General features: G+C 33.5%; 2 protein-coding genes across 11 annotated transcripts in view; one reads left to right on the top strand and one right to left on the bottom strand.

The window, feature by feature from the left end:
- Positions 1-16,014, bottom strand: part of LOC106061035 (aspartate--tRNA ligase, mitochondrial-like) — a 94,635-nt gene extending 78,621 nt beyond the window's left edge. Inside the window, exons 1-11 of the mRNA XM_056042683.1 lie at positions 15,847-16,014; positions 11,319-11,500; positions 11,134-11,220; positions 10,931-11,029; positions 10,610-10,733; positions 10,437-10,483; positions 9,815-9,886; positions 9,577-9,681; positions 8,421-8,600; positions 7,016-7,123; positions 6,633-6,704 (exon numbers count right to left, since the gene is read on the bottom strand). Coding sequence (XP_055898658.1) covers positions 6,633-6,704; positions 7,016-7,123; positions 8,421-8,600; positions 9,577-9,681; positions 9,815-9,886; positions 10,437-10,483; positions 10,610-10,733; positions 10,931-11,029; positions 11,134-11,220; positions 11,319-11,500; positions 15,847-15,919 — 1,149 coding nt within the window. The 5' untranslated portion in view covers positions 15,920-16,014. The remainder of the gene's footprint in view (positions 1-6,632; positions 6,705-7,015; positions 7,124-8,420; positions 8,601-9,576; positions 9,682-9,814; positions 9,887-10,436; positions 10,484-10,609; positions 10,734-10,930; positions 11,030-11,133; positions 11,221-11,318; positions 11,501-15,846) is intronic.
- LOC106069492 (signal transducer and activator of transcription 4-like) overlaps positions 11,629-18,090 on the top strand; it is a 48,075-nt gene continuing 41,613 nt past the window's right edge. For 5 of the 10 annotated variants that reach the window (XM_056042674.1, XM_056042673.1, XM_056042672.1 and 2 more), the window contains exon 1: positions 16,106-16,257. Coding sequence is in view for 3 of the 10 variants with exons in the window: in XM_056042675.1 (XP_055898650.1) it covers positions 11,757-11,770 (14 nt within the window). In the remaining 7 variants the exon portion in view is untranslated. Of the gene's footprint in view, positions 11,771-16,103; positions 16,262-18,090 lie in introns of those variants that run through there. The other 5 variants (XM_056042675.1, XM_056042678.1, XM_056042677.1 and 2 more) reach the window with 5 other exon arrangements.

Below are 18,090 nucleotides of genomic sequence, written 5' to 3'. Positions count from 1 at the left end.
ATGACGCATCACTTTCAAGGGAAGTTGATAAACGTCTGGCCAGGGCCAGTAGCGCTTTAAGACGCCTTCAGGCGAGAATTTGGCGGAACAGATCGCTCCGCCTGCCTACAACGAATCAGTGTCCACCAGGCGGTGGTTCTCTCAACTCTTCTGTATGGTCTGAGACATGGACACTGGACACTAAGACTTTTTGAGCGCTTCCACCAAAGATGCTTGCGCTCCATCATGGACATACGGTGGCAAGACCGCAATACAAACTGCGATGTCCTTGCGAACGCCGGCATGGACAGTATAGAGGGACTTCTTTTGGTCCGACAGTTGCACTGGGTAGGGCACGTATCCCGTATGGGAGACGAACGTATGCCAAAGGCAGGCTTTTTTTTTGGTGAGCTAAAAGGTGGTCGAGGTAACAGAGGCACCCCACGGAAACGCTTCAAAGACCAGCTTAGGCGTCAACTTTCCTTGGCTGACATAGAAGAGAGCACCTGGTTGCATGGGGCCTCAGAACGAGACAGCTGGAGGTCACTCACGAATGCCGAGGGATACACATTTGAGACCAAAAGAAAATCTGCTGCCGAGGAAAAACGCAGACGGCGAAAAGAAAATCTAAATCAGCCGCTTGCGGACAATGGTTATGCTTGCCCTGGATGTAGCAAAATATGTAGGTCACAGCTGGGACTGCACAGCCACGGGAATTACTGCATTCCTCACTAATCTGCGGACTCGCAAACTAGCCTTATTATTATTATCATAATTATTGATAATTTATTATTTTGTTTGGTATCTCGAACTAGGGAAAGAAATTGTACTTGACTGAAGTGGTTTTATAGGTACCTCACTAGCAGAGTGGTCAGTATGCGGCTGGAGCCATGAGTTCGATTTAGGCTGTCCCCACCTCCCTTTTTTTAATAAATACTTTTCAAAAGCGTATATATATACGGCAGACATGCCTACCCCCCAAGACCCAGAATGTGGAACACTCAGGTTGAAAATGTGGAATTTTGGGCCCCAATGTGGAACATAAACACGTTTATGTTTGTCAGCCATACTGTACGCAATATAAATAAAACTTAATTTATATTAATTTAATAACAATACTAGTTTGCTTCTTATAAATTAGATGTAAATAGTATTTATATAATTAAAAGTAAGAAAACCTTTAATTCATAATTATGTCCTTTGTTTTGAAATCAATAGTTCTAACTCCTATAACTATATGATGAATTCTAAAAAAAAATTATTCTAATGACCAAGACTCAAATGTTACTATCTATTTTTTTTTGTTACTACTAGATCTACATCTAAATCTAATGACTAGATCTAGATTATTCTAGATCTACTTGATTATCTATCCTTTCTAGGGCTCTACTCTAGTCACTCTAGATGTCTCTAGTTGTAGATCTAAAATAATTTAAGAGTCTACTAGTCTAGGCCTACATCTAATAAGTCCTCTAAGTCTAAGAACACAGATTATAATAATTATATTATAGATCTAGATCTAAATATTTATGTCTAGATCTATGGACTTATTGAGAACTAAATTGATTACATAATGATACTTAAAAATCTAGAGATCTATCACTTTCTAAGTCTATTCTATTTAGTATTTCTAGATAGATCTAGAATCTAGATTTAGTATCAAGTATCATCTAGTTATCTAGTATTATGATTATCTAGTGCTAGACCTAGAAACTAATTTAGACTATGGAATATAGATTAAGTAGATATATAGCCTTATTTAGGCCTTAGCCTTACACTTTACAGTGTCTAAGTTAATTAATTACATTTAGGTCTAGACTCTAGTCACTCTAGAATAAAGTATTTAAAAAATAATCATTTTTCTTAGATTACTTAGAAACCTAAGAAACCAGTTGTCTGAGTTGAGTTAGAATACTAGAATAGATCTAGACTCTAGACCTAGTGACAATCTAGTCTAGCTAGACTAAGACTAGTACTACTAGATCTACTACTTACTTACTAGTAGTACTAGTTATCTAGACTAGACTAGTACTAAAAAGTAGTAGTAAGTATTCTAGTAGACTAGTCTAGAGTTAGAGCCATTGTCTGATTTGTCATTGTCGGGAAAAGAAAGGGATTTGAATGGAACATTTGGGCAATTTGGCTTATTAATTACTTATTAGTACTTGCGGTCCGCACTTACTAGATTCTAAGAATTCCTCTAGTATCTAGATTCTATACCTAGACTACTAGATCTATGTCTAGATTCTAGATCTAGCTCAACCATATCTAATATCTTCGTAAATTACGGGTCTGGAAGGAGATGAAAAGTAAACAATAAACACAGACCTATATATATTTTATTTTGCATTCAGTATTTTCATTTCGCACTATTAATAAATAATGAAAAATCGGCGATTTTTTTTTTTGTGTGTGTCGGAATTCAGACTTGGCGGAACAAAAAATCGTGAATGTGGAACGGCGGAACATGTGAGCTTTTTTGATGCTTTTGCGGGACGGTCCCGCATAATGCGGGACTGTAGGCATGTCTGATACGGTAAAAATTCCCCCCAGATATCCATTTCTTCCCCCTCGCCCCCCCCCCTCCCATTTTTCCAATGATCCAGATATGTAATAGAATTATAGAATATGGAGAAAGCTAAAAACATTAAATAGCGCTAAACAAAAACAATTGGTAAAAATATTTCTAATCTCACAGATTTATTGATGTTGGTTTAGATCAGTGATGCCCAAAATACGGCACACGGGCCATATCCGGCCCGCGACATGGTTTCATCCGGCCCGCTAAACGTTGGTACAAATTGCAAAATATCCCCCATCACATCCGAAAAAAAAAAAAGGTTGAGAAATGTATCTTTACCTATGTTAGGGCCCTCACTTTTTTATGTGATAGACTAGTATCGTGACATGTACGTTTATGAAATGGGAGAGCCGAAGAAACTACAAGTGGATATTAGCACTATAAAACAAATATGACGGCATTCTTGGTTTGAGCCGCGATTGTTAAACTATGTCTAGAGATTGGAGGATCGATCTGAATATTTACTAAAAAGACAAGAAAATGAGTCGTTGTTAAAGCTATCTACAATATTTCTCACATTTTAAGTAGACAAATGAAGCCAATTTTCTATTAATTAATGTAAATACTAGATACACAAGTTTCTAATGGAAGTGTTTCAGGGCAATGTCATTTCCTTTTTGTACATTTTTCATCATGTGGCCCGCGACACAAGTGTCGGAAATTAAAATGGCCCTCAGGTCAAATCAGGTTGGGCAACACTGGTTTAGATTTATTACAAATTTAATTACATGAACTGATACACTTCGTATAAGCTTTGTTCTTTTTAGCGGCCCCCGAAGACGCTATTAGTTTTTGTGTGAAATGTCTGTCCGTCTGTCCCGTTTAGATCTCGTAAACTAGAAAAGATAGTGAAAATCCGACATCAAGTTATCTGTTATGTCTTTATCTTTAACTCTTATAAAGTTATCTGTTATGTCTTATCCTTAGATAAGCAAAGTTTGCCTTTCACACCTTTCGATCTATGGGGAAGATGATGTCAAAGGTCAACTGTTTCTGTGGCCCACGTTTAACGAGGGTGTCAAGTGACCAGCACAACGACCAACCGTCTGGATGGACTCAGAGGCGTCCTAGGATGCCGAAATTAAAAATCCCATTCGTCACCAGATTCGAACCTGGGACCCCCGGAAGCCAAACGCTTTACCACTCGGCCACAGCGCCTCCTAGATAAAGTACGTTGTTATCTTTGAATTCCCATGTTCTCACGCTGACGCGGTGATAACCAACCACCATGTGGAGATTCTGATTCATCACTTATCAGTTGAGAGACTGAAAGCATTCACTGAACATCTAGACAAAAGATTCCCGTGTTCGGGTTTACCCAATACAGTTTGACTCAGCTAAGAAGTGAGTTTCAAGTGGAAGACTTTTTCAAGTCCTAGAGATATGGACAAACAAACGAATGAAGCCATTAAGTCTTAGTGTCATAAAAAGTTATATTTTACAAATACTTTGTCAACACTCATTTCTGACAAATGAAAATACAAACATTATAACAGACATTAGAGAGTGCGTGGACACTCAGAACACTGCTGTTTGGTCTCAATGGCAAAGAAAGATAATGGAAGTTGTTATCTAACTGAACACAACGTTTTAGCTGAAAGAGGCTTGCCAAATAAAAGAGATGAAGAACGTCTTTTTCAACGTGTTTTCTGCTCAATCTAATTCAAGATTACTTCTGGTAAGTAGCTAAGCCCCTTTTAAAACCTTGCGCTCTATCAGGCAGATGGTGTCAAGCTCATCTGTTTCTATCGCCAACGGTTAACGAGGAATTTCGTGTGGCCAGCACAACGACCACCTTTCTCCATCTAATGCCATGGACTCATGGGTTTTGAGCTCCAGACCTCTCGGTTGAGCAGCGAAGCACTTTTACTGTTTTACAACTAGGTCACCGTGCCCCATACATTTTCCTAGTACTCCTAGAGTATACATCCCTTAGTACTTCTAGAGTATCCCTCTCCTAAACATCTCCTAGTACTCCTAGAGTACATTTCTCCTCTCTAGTTTACACTTGGACTACCCCCTAGAGTCTAGACCTGTGTGTTTCTGTGATCTTCTAAGAACTCAAATACTAATAATGACAATCCGAAAGAAAAAAAAAAAGGGTATCCAAGGAAACAGTCCTAGATAAGATGTTGCTCAAAAGTCTAAACTAACCAAACCATCTAGCGCGTGATTCATACAACTTCAATTGAGCTGAAACAAAACAACAAAGCGAAAAGCTCCAAGTTTATCATTCACATTACAACAAGCAGCTGATGTGCCCGAATAGAGACCTCTAAACGGGAAGAGCGAGAAGTTTAAGGTTAGTCTGACTTTCAAGTCTCGGAGAGGTGCTTTAGTGCGTACCCGGACATGACATTTGATAGAGTCAGAACAATTGTAGATACTCTTAAAACAGATCCCGATTGGCTGCTTTGAGAGAAAATATTTGCTAATACGCTTTTTAAAAAAAATATGAATTCATGGCTGACACACATTTTCTAAATTTGTCAACTATTTCAGTCTCGTTACTTAGTTTTCTAACTAATCTCTAATCATCTTACAACCTTCACCTTTTTACTTCTTTTTGTATTTAAGACGTCTGGTATAGAGCTCACAAGCACAATAGCAAATATATATATAAAACAACACCAACAAAAAACAAAGTTTATATAAGGCAAATTCACTGCCAAATCTCTCAATAATGCAAGTTTTAACTCCCTTTTTCTATGTAAAATATAGTTAATTTTTTCATTGCTTGATTCATATATTTTCCTCAACTGTGAATAATTGTGTGCAAAGTTTCCACTTGATCTGAAAACGGTGGTGTACAAACTTTTGAGCAAACAGAAAGTGAGTGTTGATATAAGCTTGAACCAAAAAGTTGGTTGGATGTTTTAACAATCCAGAAGTTCAAAGCCCTGAATTAGAGACTCTTGGAAACCAAGAGCTTTATCACTCGGCCACAGGAGCAGACTGCAGTGTCTAAATCGACTATGGTACTATCCAACAATCTGGCCCACAAACAGCGAGGCTTATGATGGGTTCGTACCTGTCCTCCTCTGTGAACCCAGGTCTCAACTCATTGGATTATCCAGTACAATAGGGTCACCGTCATTAGTTCAACTGAACACTTTAGTTGATCAACATGATTCATAATTCATCTATATTAGAAGCGCAAGGGCTCTGATTGATTCATTCATTGATTGACTAGCAAAAATATATATAAAACAAAACCAGCAAAAAACAAAGCCACCCAAAACCTGAGACATCTCACACCAAACATCATAGACATCCCACATGGAGGAAACACTTGCCATGGAGGAAAAAAAAATAGGAACATTTTGCCTGTTATTATTTTCGTGTGCCTAGGACAACTGCTCAGCTAAGATTTATCCATTCCTTAAGTCATTGTTGATATCCACTTGGGTCAATGTCAACTATATCATCGTCTCAAGGCATTACTGTTTCAAGAATGGATGTAGAGCCAATTACTTGTTCAGAATTGGAGGATTTAAGGCTGCATCTGGGTGCTTATGCCTTATCTTGTATTGTGCCTATTCTTTCATCAATGTTGTCAACATGAGGTTGAACCAAGTTGTTGAATCTTATGTGCCAATGGAACAAGGAAACAAAGCATTTATTTTCTGCCTTTTGGAACAGATGACTCCAGCTTGGCCCCTTACATCCTAACATCTGAGACATCCCAAAATCAACATGTGACATCCCACATCCAATATGTGAGACATCCCAAACCAAACATGTGATGTTCCACACCCAAAACCTGAGACATCTCACACCAAACATCATTGACATCCCACATCCAATATGTGAGACACCCCACACCAAACATCATTGACTCCCCTTACACAACATCTGTGACAATCTTCTCCTTAACAGTGTATTCACTTCATTCAACATCACCTTCCAAATAAACACCTGTGTATTATCTATCATTATGTTCAGACATATTGGGAACAGAGAAAATATATTCAGCCCAGTCGATTGTTCCAGAAGAGTGAATGACTTTGATTCAGTGTATGCGCATGATGTGTATATGAGGTCATGGAAGGGTAGAGAAACATGTACTCACCACCGAGTCATCAGCCACTTTGAGAGATGAAGCTGTTTTGATCTCCTCCACTTCTTTATTGGACAAGTGTTTCTAAAAAGAAAACAACATTCAACAAATAAGCAACAAGACAAAACATCACTTATTTAAATTTAACAGGTCAAGAGGGGTCAAGATAGACTGATATAAACATGCTACTCTATCATGCACATTTTTAAACATAATTAGTCAAGGAAATTGACTACCAGGCATCCAACTTAAATATATACAGCTTCTGACAGTGTCTAGACATTACACACACACTTAGTACAAGTGTCTAGACATTTCACACACACACACACATCTGGACTAGACTTGACACTAGAATTTGACACAACAATGAGACTGTACATTCAATCACTTACAGCTCCTTCAGGTATCCTCAAAACCTGAAGAGTAAGACCTTCACTTGTAAGGTACTTCTGAAAGATTCCTTGTACTGAATCAAAATGCTCTGGCTTCAAATGTAATATCTGTTAGCAAAAAAAAAAAAAAAAATTATTATTCTCTATTACAAAGTAAAATGGAAAGGTTCTACTTAAACTTTAAAGTTTTTTTCAAGAACAGTTTCTGTGACGGACAAAGAGATGTCACAGGGTATGACAAAGAGAAGTCATTAGGTATGACAAAGAGAAGTCACGGGGTAAGACAAAGAGAAGTCACAGGGTATGATAAAGAGAAGTCACAGGGTATGACAAAGATAAGTCACAAGTCACAGGGTATGATAAAGAGAAGTCACAGGGTAAGACAAAGAGAAGTCATGGGGTATGATAAGGAGAAGTCACAGGGTAAGACAAAGAGATGTCACAGGGTATGACAAAGAGAAGTCACGGGGTAAGACAAAGAAAAGTCACGGGGTATGATAACGAGAAGTTACAGGGTATGACAATATGAAGTCAAAGAATATGACAAAGAGATGTCATGGGATAAGACAAAGAGAAGTCACAGGGTATGACAAAGAGAAGTCATGGGGTAAGACAAAGAGAAGTCATGGGGTAAGACAAAGAGAAGTCATGGGGTAAGACAAAGAGAAGTCACAGGGTAAGACAAAGAGAAGTCATGGGGTAAGACAAAAGACATGTCATGGGGGTAAGTCAAAGAGAAGTCATGGGGGTAAGACAAAGAGAAGTCACAGGGTAAGAGAGAAGTCATTAGGTAAGACAAAGAGAAGTCATTGGGTAAGACAAAGAGAAGTCATGGGGTAAGACAAAGAGAAATCATGGGGTATGACAAAGAGAAGTCATGGGGTATGACAAAGAGAAGTCATGGGGTAAGACAAAGAGAAGTCACAGGGTAAGACAAAGAGAAGTCATGGGGTAAGACCAAGAGGTCACAAGATAAGACAAAGAGAAGTCTTGGGATAAGACAAATAGAAGTCTTGGGATAAGACAAAGAGAAGTCATGGGGTAAGACCAAGAGAAGTCATAGTTAGCACCAGTGCAATTACTTTGGACCTTTGTAAAGCTTGATAAGCCTCCACAACACTCAGAGCTTTACAAGTCCTAAAAAAAATATTTTGAACTGCAGGACTAGCATGTCAAGCCAGAGAAATACATGGTTTTGACCTGAACATCCACTATGACCAATTTTTCCATTACAGATTTTGTCTTTGAATGAGTAATCTAGTTTTACAGTTAGTGATTTCCATTGGATCACCATTCCCAATCTAGTTTTACAGTTAGTGATTTCCATTGGATCACAATTCCCAATCTAGTTTCTGCTATTTAAATGCAAGCTGGTATAAAAAAAAAGCAAAAAGACATGATTCACCTTCCATTGAAATCTAAGGTCAGGTTTATCCACCCCATAAGAGGTAATGACCTCATGGTAGTTGAGTCTGGGAAATGGCAGTGTGATAGGTCCACACTCTTCAGGCCAAGCCTCCTGCAGCATATCTTCAATCAATGATATGACACCTTCTTGATCCACAAAAGACATTTCCAAATCAATCTGCATTCAGAAAACAAAAATTGGAGATAAACAAAAAGTATGAACATCCACAGACAAAAAATTTTTTTAAACTTTTTACACACTGCACAGTAACAAGTTCATTAAATGTAATTAGTTTATAAGTCAAGACCAAATTTGTAATTAGTTTATAAGTCAAGACCAAATTATATGATCCAGTGAAAAGATATAACACCCTAGCCAAAAAAAAAAAAAAAACCTCACATACTATAAAGAGTGATTCTAGTTTCCTTCAAAGAGAGGAACTGAAGGAGGAGTAATGTCAGGGACTGGACATTAAATATACTTTTTAAAAAAATACAAAACCTCCTTTATACAACTTATAATAAGGCTTGTCTTCAAGCAACTTATAGAGCAGAACATCAACATTGATTCAATATTCTGTTTCTCATAGAGTTATTATTTTGCATAGATGTAGATTATATTGGAAAAAAAGTTTATTGTGTCATCAAGACTTAATGTTCATTAGCAGACGGTGCATAAAATTATTCTTTAATTTATTAACTATTAAATCTTTAATCAATAATGCTTTACATTTGGAAATTTCCGAATGGGATAATCCTTTCAAGAACGCGATAGTCTTTTCAAAACCGATGTCGGATCTAGATCTCAACCTAGTTCTCTAGCAAACTTTAATTTTTTTTTATTTTTTTTTACTTTAAAAAATTATAATAGTCCAATTAGAGTTTTATGTGTGGCCAATGAGCTAGTAATTCTTTTCTCAGCTATATAGATTAACTGTTAAATTTCTAAGAAAATCATAAGAACTGTTTATGAGATACGTGTCCAGGTTCCACTCAGGTTTCTCCATGAAGTTCTGACTTGAATAGAGGTATTGTAAAAAATGAATAAGGTACAAGAAAAGTATATGTTAAAAAAGTTTGGTTAAAAAAAAAAGTTTAGCAATAGAAAAAAATACTTTCAAAATGCAGTACTCAAATTTATTTCAAGATAATACCTGCGTGAATTCTGGCTGTCTGTCAGGCTTGGTACCTTCATCACGGTAGCACCTAGCAATCTGAAAGTAGCGGTCCAGAGCACCCACCATGAGAAGCTGTTTGAACTTGTGAAGGAAAACAAAAAAATGTTTTGAAGATGTGAAGACAATATTTCTTTTCCTTTTATTGAAATGTTGCTGAAGGTAATGATAAAGGACCTTGATGTTAATCCTTCTCCAATTAATAATGTAATCTTACCTGCTGAGGTGATTGTGGCAAGCTGTAGAATTTTCCAGGCGTGTGAGTAGGGACCACAAATTCTCTTGCCCCCTGCAATAATAAAAATCAGGTGACACATATTTACATACCAGCTAATTGGAAGATTAATAGAAAGGTTTCAAAACAAAGCAATCAACTTGTTCTTTAATAATGGTTGAATTCCTCTTCTAGTGGGACTTAATTAAATCATTTAGGACTAGTTTTCAATGGCCCAGTTTGAAGACCATCATCTAATTTCTATTTTTAGAAAACATAAATTAACAGTAAAATTAGTAATAGTTATAACTATTGTCAAAAGACCTGCCCTTAAAAACAAGAAGAGCTGCTAAAGGTTACAATTTAAAAAAAGATGACACTGAGGCTGGTCTATGTAATGACTTGATCTATTAAATATGACTCAATCAATTATTTTCTAGATACTTTCTATGTTAAGAGTCAATGATTCACTCATTTACAAGCAGTGTTGACCTACTAGCACCACAATGACCTTGGTATGTACTTATAGTAATAGTAGTTATTCCTTGACAGCTCTGAGGTATTAATTAAGGATATGGTTGTTATTTAAGATGTTGAAATGTTAATTAAAAAAAAAACAACTTACACCTGGTGTTCTTCTAAACAGTGTAGGGGTCTCAACTTCCACAAAACCTAAACACAAATAATAGATGCAAGTTTTGTAGTTTACATATATAAAAGCAACAACATCCAATAGAATGTCCTATAAATACATCGGCCACAGTTTTAAGATACAAGACTTAATGGCTTCAAATTTACCATTTTTATTTGCTAAATAATCCCGGACTGACATGACAAATTTGGATCTCAGCCTTAGCACCTGTTGTAAGTGTGGCAGACGCAGTTCTAAGTAACGATGCTTTATCCTTAATGACTCTTTCACCTGAACATGGAGAAGAATAAAATTTAGTATTCCAGGTATAATAGACATACTGCATACATTGTCAACAAACAAGAATGTCCAAGATGTACAAGTCAGTTTTAGAACTACATAGCCAGTAATCCCTTAAGCATATTTTTAAGCTCAAATTTTAAAGGTATGATACTTTCATAGAATCTAATGTGGAATAGATGACTTGCCTGATTAAAACTTTGCACTTCAAAAGGTAATGAGGACATACACATGTTTAATAGTTTCAATTCACTGACATTGACCTCTATATCTCCTGTAGCCATTTTCTGAATGATGGATAAAACCAAGAATTTAACATAAAAAAGTTAGCAGAAACTTACTTGTGTATAGGCAAAATTTGTTTGGAAAACAGATAACAATAAAATTGAACCTTATTTTCCAAGCCTTGGGGCCTTAGTGACACTGTTCCCTTCACTTCCAGGACTGACTCCAGAGGAAGACTTTTATATTCTTCAATCTGAAAGCAGTAGCAATAAAATATTTTTTTAAAATAACACACTTTTGTAGGATTAATTTTGAATTTCAAAATATTATTTTTTAAAAAATGAAACTTACAATATTTTTGGGCAAGATAAGCTGCACCGACCCACACCAGTCCCGTAGCACAATAAATGCCCCATTCAGTCTGTGAAACTGTAGCCAACCACATAGTGTTACATTTTCTCCAGCATTATGTGAACGCAGCTCACCACATAAATGACTTCTGTTGGTAAAGGATGTCTCTGTAGGGGCAGTTCCTGGGATTCAAGAAGAAACAAAGGAAAAACTTTTTTTTTTATAACTGCAAATAGTACATGAGTAAAAAAATGGAAGTCTTATAAATGATATGAGAAATAAAAAAACAGCATCATTTTACTGTTAAAGAAAAGACAACTCTCGTATTTGCTGGTATAAATAAATAATGAATAACAACAGCAGGATACAGGATATAAAAGTTGAGTGTAACTAGGATGTTCAAACACTTAATGTTGCAGCACTCTGTTAGACAACACCATGAAGGATAAACAGTTAAGTATTGCATTTGATTTCATATACAATCCACTCACTTTTGATCAAGTTGATTATATTAAAATAGCTATTTATTTATTTATTTTTTATTTTATTGTTTTCAAATCCATTCACTTATGACATTAGCTGATTTAAAGCAGTAAAAAAAAAATGTATGGAACCAGTTAATGAGATGTAGCCTACTGATAATATAGTAATGATAAATAATAATAATAATATGATTAATAGTAATGAATATAGTAGATAGCATGTTTACATGGGTGATGTGTGAAATATACACAGATGCTCCAGTCAAAAGAGTCCTTAAAAAATGTAATACCTCATATATGTTTCTTTAAAGGCATTCTACTAGATTTGAATTTTAAAATTACAATTTAAAATATCTACAAGATAGATATCTATATTATTTTTTTACTCTTAGAAATTCGAAGTTTTTTTTTTCTTATATAAGATCGCTAAAACAAATATAACATTGTCCCAGACAGTTTTAATTATCTGTCATGTTTTATTGGATTAAAGCCTTGCTTATGAGTCAGTGAATTTCAATTTATTACAATCATGTTGTGTTAAATGGAAGTTTTTGCATCCCAATAGACTGGAAGCTGATCGCAGTTTGACTATAACAGGGAGATATTGGATTTCTTGTTTTTATTATAAGGCATGTCATTTTAGAAAAAAACTTTCATTTGATCTGCAAAAAGGTAGCCCTTTGATTTGAGAGTCTAGAAGTAAAATAAAAGACTCACTATGAAAGCTATTCTATTACTAAAAAAAACAACAACTTGTAAAAATATATTCATAGTGGACATGGTGTGCATAGCAAAGGAAGATGAAGGAAGAATCCATATCTCATATCTCTTTGTGTCTCAGTGAAAGATACAAAAGTCCTATGCCTTATATATATATATTAAAGTCATTGTTGAGAAGCAAGCATTGAGGTCAAGTCCTTAGGTACATCAAAAGGGAAACTTGTCATGGAAATTAGTGTCCAAAACATAGCTAAACATTTGCCTTGTCAGAGAGAACACAAGATGCTGCTTCAAACATGGAGTTAAATTAGAGGTTCTTAAAATTTTAAGACCCAGGAAGCCTCTTAAATAGTCAAAACTTGCACATGGACCCCTAGGCCAAAAAGCTACACAAATTCATAGTATAAGGAGTGTTTATTGACATTAAAACTTCTTTTTAATTTAAAATACAAAAAATTGGACGAGGTTGAGATTTTATGAATGTATTTATGTCCTGCTCAATGTTAGTAAGTAGCAACGTCAAATTTCAACTAGCACAAATTTCTAGTCAGTTTCTTTTTATATTGTGAAGAGGTTTATTACAAAATAAGATGATAAGGAAAACAGTCAACAACTTCCATAATGCTGGCTATAAAATTGGAATCTGTTTTTGTTACTAGAATTTGTGGTATCCTGTTCAGACGTTGGTTAAAGTTTCTCGTTAGTGGATATTTCAAAAAGCTGCTCTTGTATTAGTATGGATTAATCTGTGATTGGGAGTAGGGAATATCCAAGTGAAGAATGTCATCAAATCTTTGGTTTAGTTCATCATAGAATAATACATAATAGAAATATTAAACAGTTGTGAGTGTCAAGCAGATTATTATTAAAATTATCCAATGGGATAAACTGGCTTTTAGATAAGAAGTGCTACAAAGGGACACCAAAATGAAATATATAAGTTTTTTTGTTAATACATGCTGAAATACAATTATTTTTTTTTTACCAATTATTCTTTTATTGTTGATTCACAAAATAGTTTTCTATAACCACAAATGAATGTACTTGGCCTTTGTTTGTATGTGTTCAACAATCCTTTAAAATATATTAGACATAACTGATTCAAACATGACCTAATCATAGACTAAAAGGTGCAGCTTTCTGACTTTCAGTGCACCAAGAACAAGATCCAAAACTAGATTTACATATAAATTGAAATAAAGAGTAGATTTAAATCTACACAAGACCTTTATCTAGATCAAGACTTGTTAAGTGTCCCATGAAGCACCACAAACAATGATAAAACAATAAGGTTTACATTAACTTAGATTAAAAAATAGTATTCTATGTATTCTAGATCAAACTTGATAATAATAAGCTTAATTCTTATTATAATTCAAAACTTTGGTGAGAAAAATACTTATATCTAGATCTCTGAAATTTTCTGGCATGATTCAATATGCAGTATTTCGGTTGCTACAGTGAAAAAATGTGGGACACCATGTCTATTAATGTCTCCTGTTAATTACTATGTAGCCTTTTCCCAAGAAAATGAAGCTAATTGTGTACTAAGCAGTATCAGAGATACCATTAAAAAAGTAATTCCCATCACATTAATAACTTTGTTTAAAAAAATATTGTTCTTTTTGTGAAGCGCATTTGTAAAATGTTTTACATGTTTCGGATGTTCCTTCAGAGTTGAAGATAGTTTACTTCCTAGTCCAAACCTCCTGCAGGACGATGGGGGATGGGAGCAGGCAGGGTCTGAACCTGGGACCATTGATAAATCCAAACGACAGTCCAGCGCGCAAACCGCACGACCAGGCAGCGTTTGAGGTGTTTCACCTGAGACACCAAGACCTATTTTACTAAAATTATATAAATTTTTACAGTTTTAAATCAAAATTACACTGTGTAAATTAATCATTGATGCTTTTAGTAACAGAGACATAATTGGGAGCAGAATCCTTTACTTTTTTTACAATTGATAAAGGTTTAAAATTTCAAGTTTAGTGGGACACCATGTGATGCACCTGTGACGCATTTTTTACGGCGACATCTAAGTAATATCAAAGAAAATATAAAATAAAAAGATATAGATAATGCAATAACATTATAGTGTTAACCTATTTTTAAAAAAATGTCTGTTCAATAATCCTTGCTTTTAGTAGAATATTACTTCAACCTAAGCCAGGTGTTCCATGTTACATCAAAAGATGCCATTTTGTGTACTATTGCACACATTTTCTACAATTTTTAAAATTCCACTATGCACCTTTCAAGCTCAAAATATCACAATTTATACATTTATAAACCATTTCTAAGTGTTATGAAAAGAAAATTGTGGCATTTAAATAAGAACGTTTTTGAGTTATAGACTTTTTAGTGAACCAATACTAGATCTATACCTATTTTTCACCAGTACTGGAGAAACAATATATCATCATTCATGTTTATTAATTTAATTTATTGTAATTTCTATACAGATGTTCACCACTCACTGCATCAGTAAATCTTTGTTTTAGAGTGTTAATGTTAAGTCTAGATCTAGATACTTTATCTAGATCTAGATCTGAGATCTAGTAAATCTAGTAGTAACTAGATCTATCTAGATCTAGTAACCTAATTTAATACCAATAGTTAGATCTAACAGTAAATTAGTCAATATATATCTGAATATTTCGATTTGTATCTAGAGTCTATTATAATTATATAATTATAATAAATTATAATAATATAGATCTAATTATAAAGATAACTTATAGATCTATATCTAGTTAATCTAGATCTAGACTAAAATTTACTTTGTCAGACTTTAAGTTGTTTGAGTTCCAAGTTTCATTATCATTTGATAATATTTGATTTGTAATAAAAAATAATCTACAAATTAAATTTCTTCATTTGTATTAGAATCTAATAATTAGATCTACTATTTGTAGAGAAATTGTAGACTCTGTCTCTAGTCTCTACTTTTCCTTTCTAGATGATAATATATCTAGATCTAGTTTAATTTTAAACTACATTATGATTATTATATTTAGATCTATAGATCTAGATTAATGATTATTCTATAGATCTATCAGATCTACTAGCTAGCACCTAGATCATCTATCTAGATATCTAGATCTATCCTATCTAGGACTAGGCACTAGATCTAGGTCTACTCTAGTTAGTCTAAGTTAGTTAGTCAGTTAGTCACCAGTTAGTCTAGTTACTAGTTCTAGATTCTAGTTATATAATACTTTATTGTCTTTATTGTAACTTTATCAACTTTATGTCTTTTTATTTATTTACACAGAATTTAGATCTAGATCTAGAAGCTTTAGCAAACAAATGAAAATACTTACTTAAATTTCTGAAAAGACGCAGACAAAACTTGTTAAAATTATTTAATAAGGAAATATTCGTTAGTACATTCATCTTTCCGTATTTTTTTTACAGCGTTAACTTTCAATTTTGAAACCGGAAAGGTTAAATATTTATCGCTCGTTAAATTGTGCTCCTTCGGCTATAGAAAAACACCGTAAACCGAAAAAAAAAAACAAAAACAAACTTTTTCCTAGAAAATGTCACGCATAATAATTTTTTCAGGATTAACGAATGCTAGGAAAACCCGATCATACTGCCATCTTAAATACAACAGCACGAATAGACAAGCGAAGTCTTCTATCATGCCAATGTCAAAGTGTAAAATGTGGCGTTCTTAAGGATTTTATTTTACATTGCTTCAAATTAGATCTAGATCTAAGTTTAGAGATGTGTGTGAGTTGTTTGTTTATGTGCATCAAAAACGCCTTTATTCTAAATTCTATTTGTATTTCTATATATTGTTATTTACAAAAATAAGTGTAAATCCATAATTCATTCATTGTAAAAATTGTTGTTTAACTTGTTAGAGATTATAACTTATATAGTTTTAGATAATAATAAATAGATCTAGATGTCTAGTATATAGTCTATATTATAGAATTATACTAATTACTAATTATAGATCTAGATTATATGTATTCTGGAAAAAAAAAAGAATCTATATAGAAGTGAATAATCTAGAATCTATAGATTTCTACTAGATTCTATAGATAGATCTAACATATTGAGATCGTATGCTAATATTAAATATAGATCTAGCTGCTTATAGTTATATGGCCTAATATATATAGATTCGATCTACATGGTGCCACCCCCCCCCCCCCCACACACACACGTATGCTAATATTAGGTACTTCGATAAAAATTTCAAAATGATCACAATGCAATGGAACCTATTTAGTTAGATAGAGCTTGAGAAATGCTTTCCAATGATACCAATTTTATATTGCTGAGTTAATTGTGAGGGAAGTTATTAAATTTTTAGTGGCCAAAAATGAGCCTTCTTTTGCCTTTGTAAATAAAAAAAAAAAAATCTGTGACCGAAACAACTGACAGTTGAACTTAAATTAACTGTATTATAAAAAGTCTTAAAGATATGGGGTTGAAACTTCACACTCTTTTACATTAACCAGTATTCTGTTAAAATAAATTAAAAAATAAGACCAAGCAATAAAATCTTTGAAAAAAAAGTTAATTAATATATAAAAAAAGCCTTCGACAAAAATAAAAAATATATGTGATTTTGTCATCATATGAGCCCAAAAATCACAAATAAAACAAATCAGAGATCTGTATTGTGTTTTATTTTGTTTAATTATAATTCTACTGTATTTAAATAGCTATTTATATGCATCAGATAGATAATTCTTATAAATTATAAATGAAAATATTATAGCACTGCGCAGAAAAATATTTCCTAAAATATTACTATAAGTTTCATAAACTTCATAAAAAAAAACAGTTTTAACCTATTTGTAGAGCACTGGCAATTAATCATTTTAAAATGCCTTAATTTAAATGCTTTAAAAATTAGATTGTAAATGAAAAATTTCTTGCTTCGGACAATAAAATAAAAAAGAAACCTTGTGATTTTTTTAGAAGTTATTAAAAGATTTTTTACTTGAATTTTTGTGCAATAATGGCTCATCATTTTAAAAATATATACTCATTTATTAACTATTAATTTACATGTATATTAATAGAAAAAAACAACACACAGAAAAAAAAATTAATTAATAGTTCGCTGAGCTAAAAATATAAAAAAAAAATTGTAATATTTAATATTATTTTTTAAAGTAATTAAATTTTTACTTTAAAATTTGCAGATTACAAAGTCATTATAATAAAGACACATTCCCTCTCAAGAATCTAGCATTCAAACACTATAAAAGTTAATCTAAATGAAAAATTCCTATGTGTGCTTCTAAAAATAGCTCGTGATAGACAGAAATTGACCATTTCCAGTAAATCACAGTGTTGGTTGTTACTAAAAATAGATTTTAACCATCAACTTTGAAAATTAATATAGCCTATACTAGGGTCTACTTAATATATAGATCATCACTGACTTCTTTTATTGTTATACGAATGTACAATAGGCCTAAATTCAATAATGCAATTCGTCACTCCTATATCACTTTAAAAAAAAAAAGCAACGTCTACTCAAATGCGAAACCTGTGGAAAACAATAACATAGGCCTATATATATATATATATATATA

Source organism: Biomphalaria glabrata, chromosome 9 (genome assembly GCF_947242115.1).
Source record: "Biomphalaria glabrata chromosome 9, xgBioGlab47.1, whole genome shotgun sequence".
In the NCBI taxonomy this organism is placed as follows: Eukaryota; Metazoa; Mollusca; class Gastropoda; family Planorbidae; genus Biomphalaria; species Biomphalaria glabrata.
The sequence above is the reverse complement of the archived record's forward strand: the minus strand, read 5'-3'. Positions and strand labels throughout refer to the sequence as shown.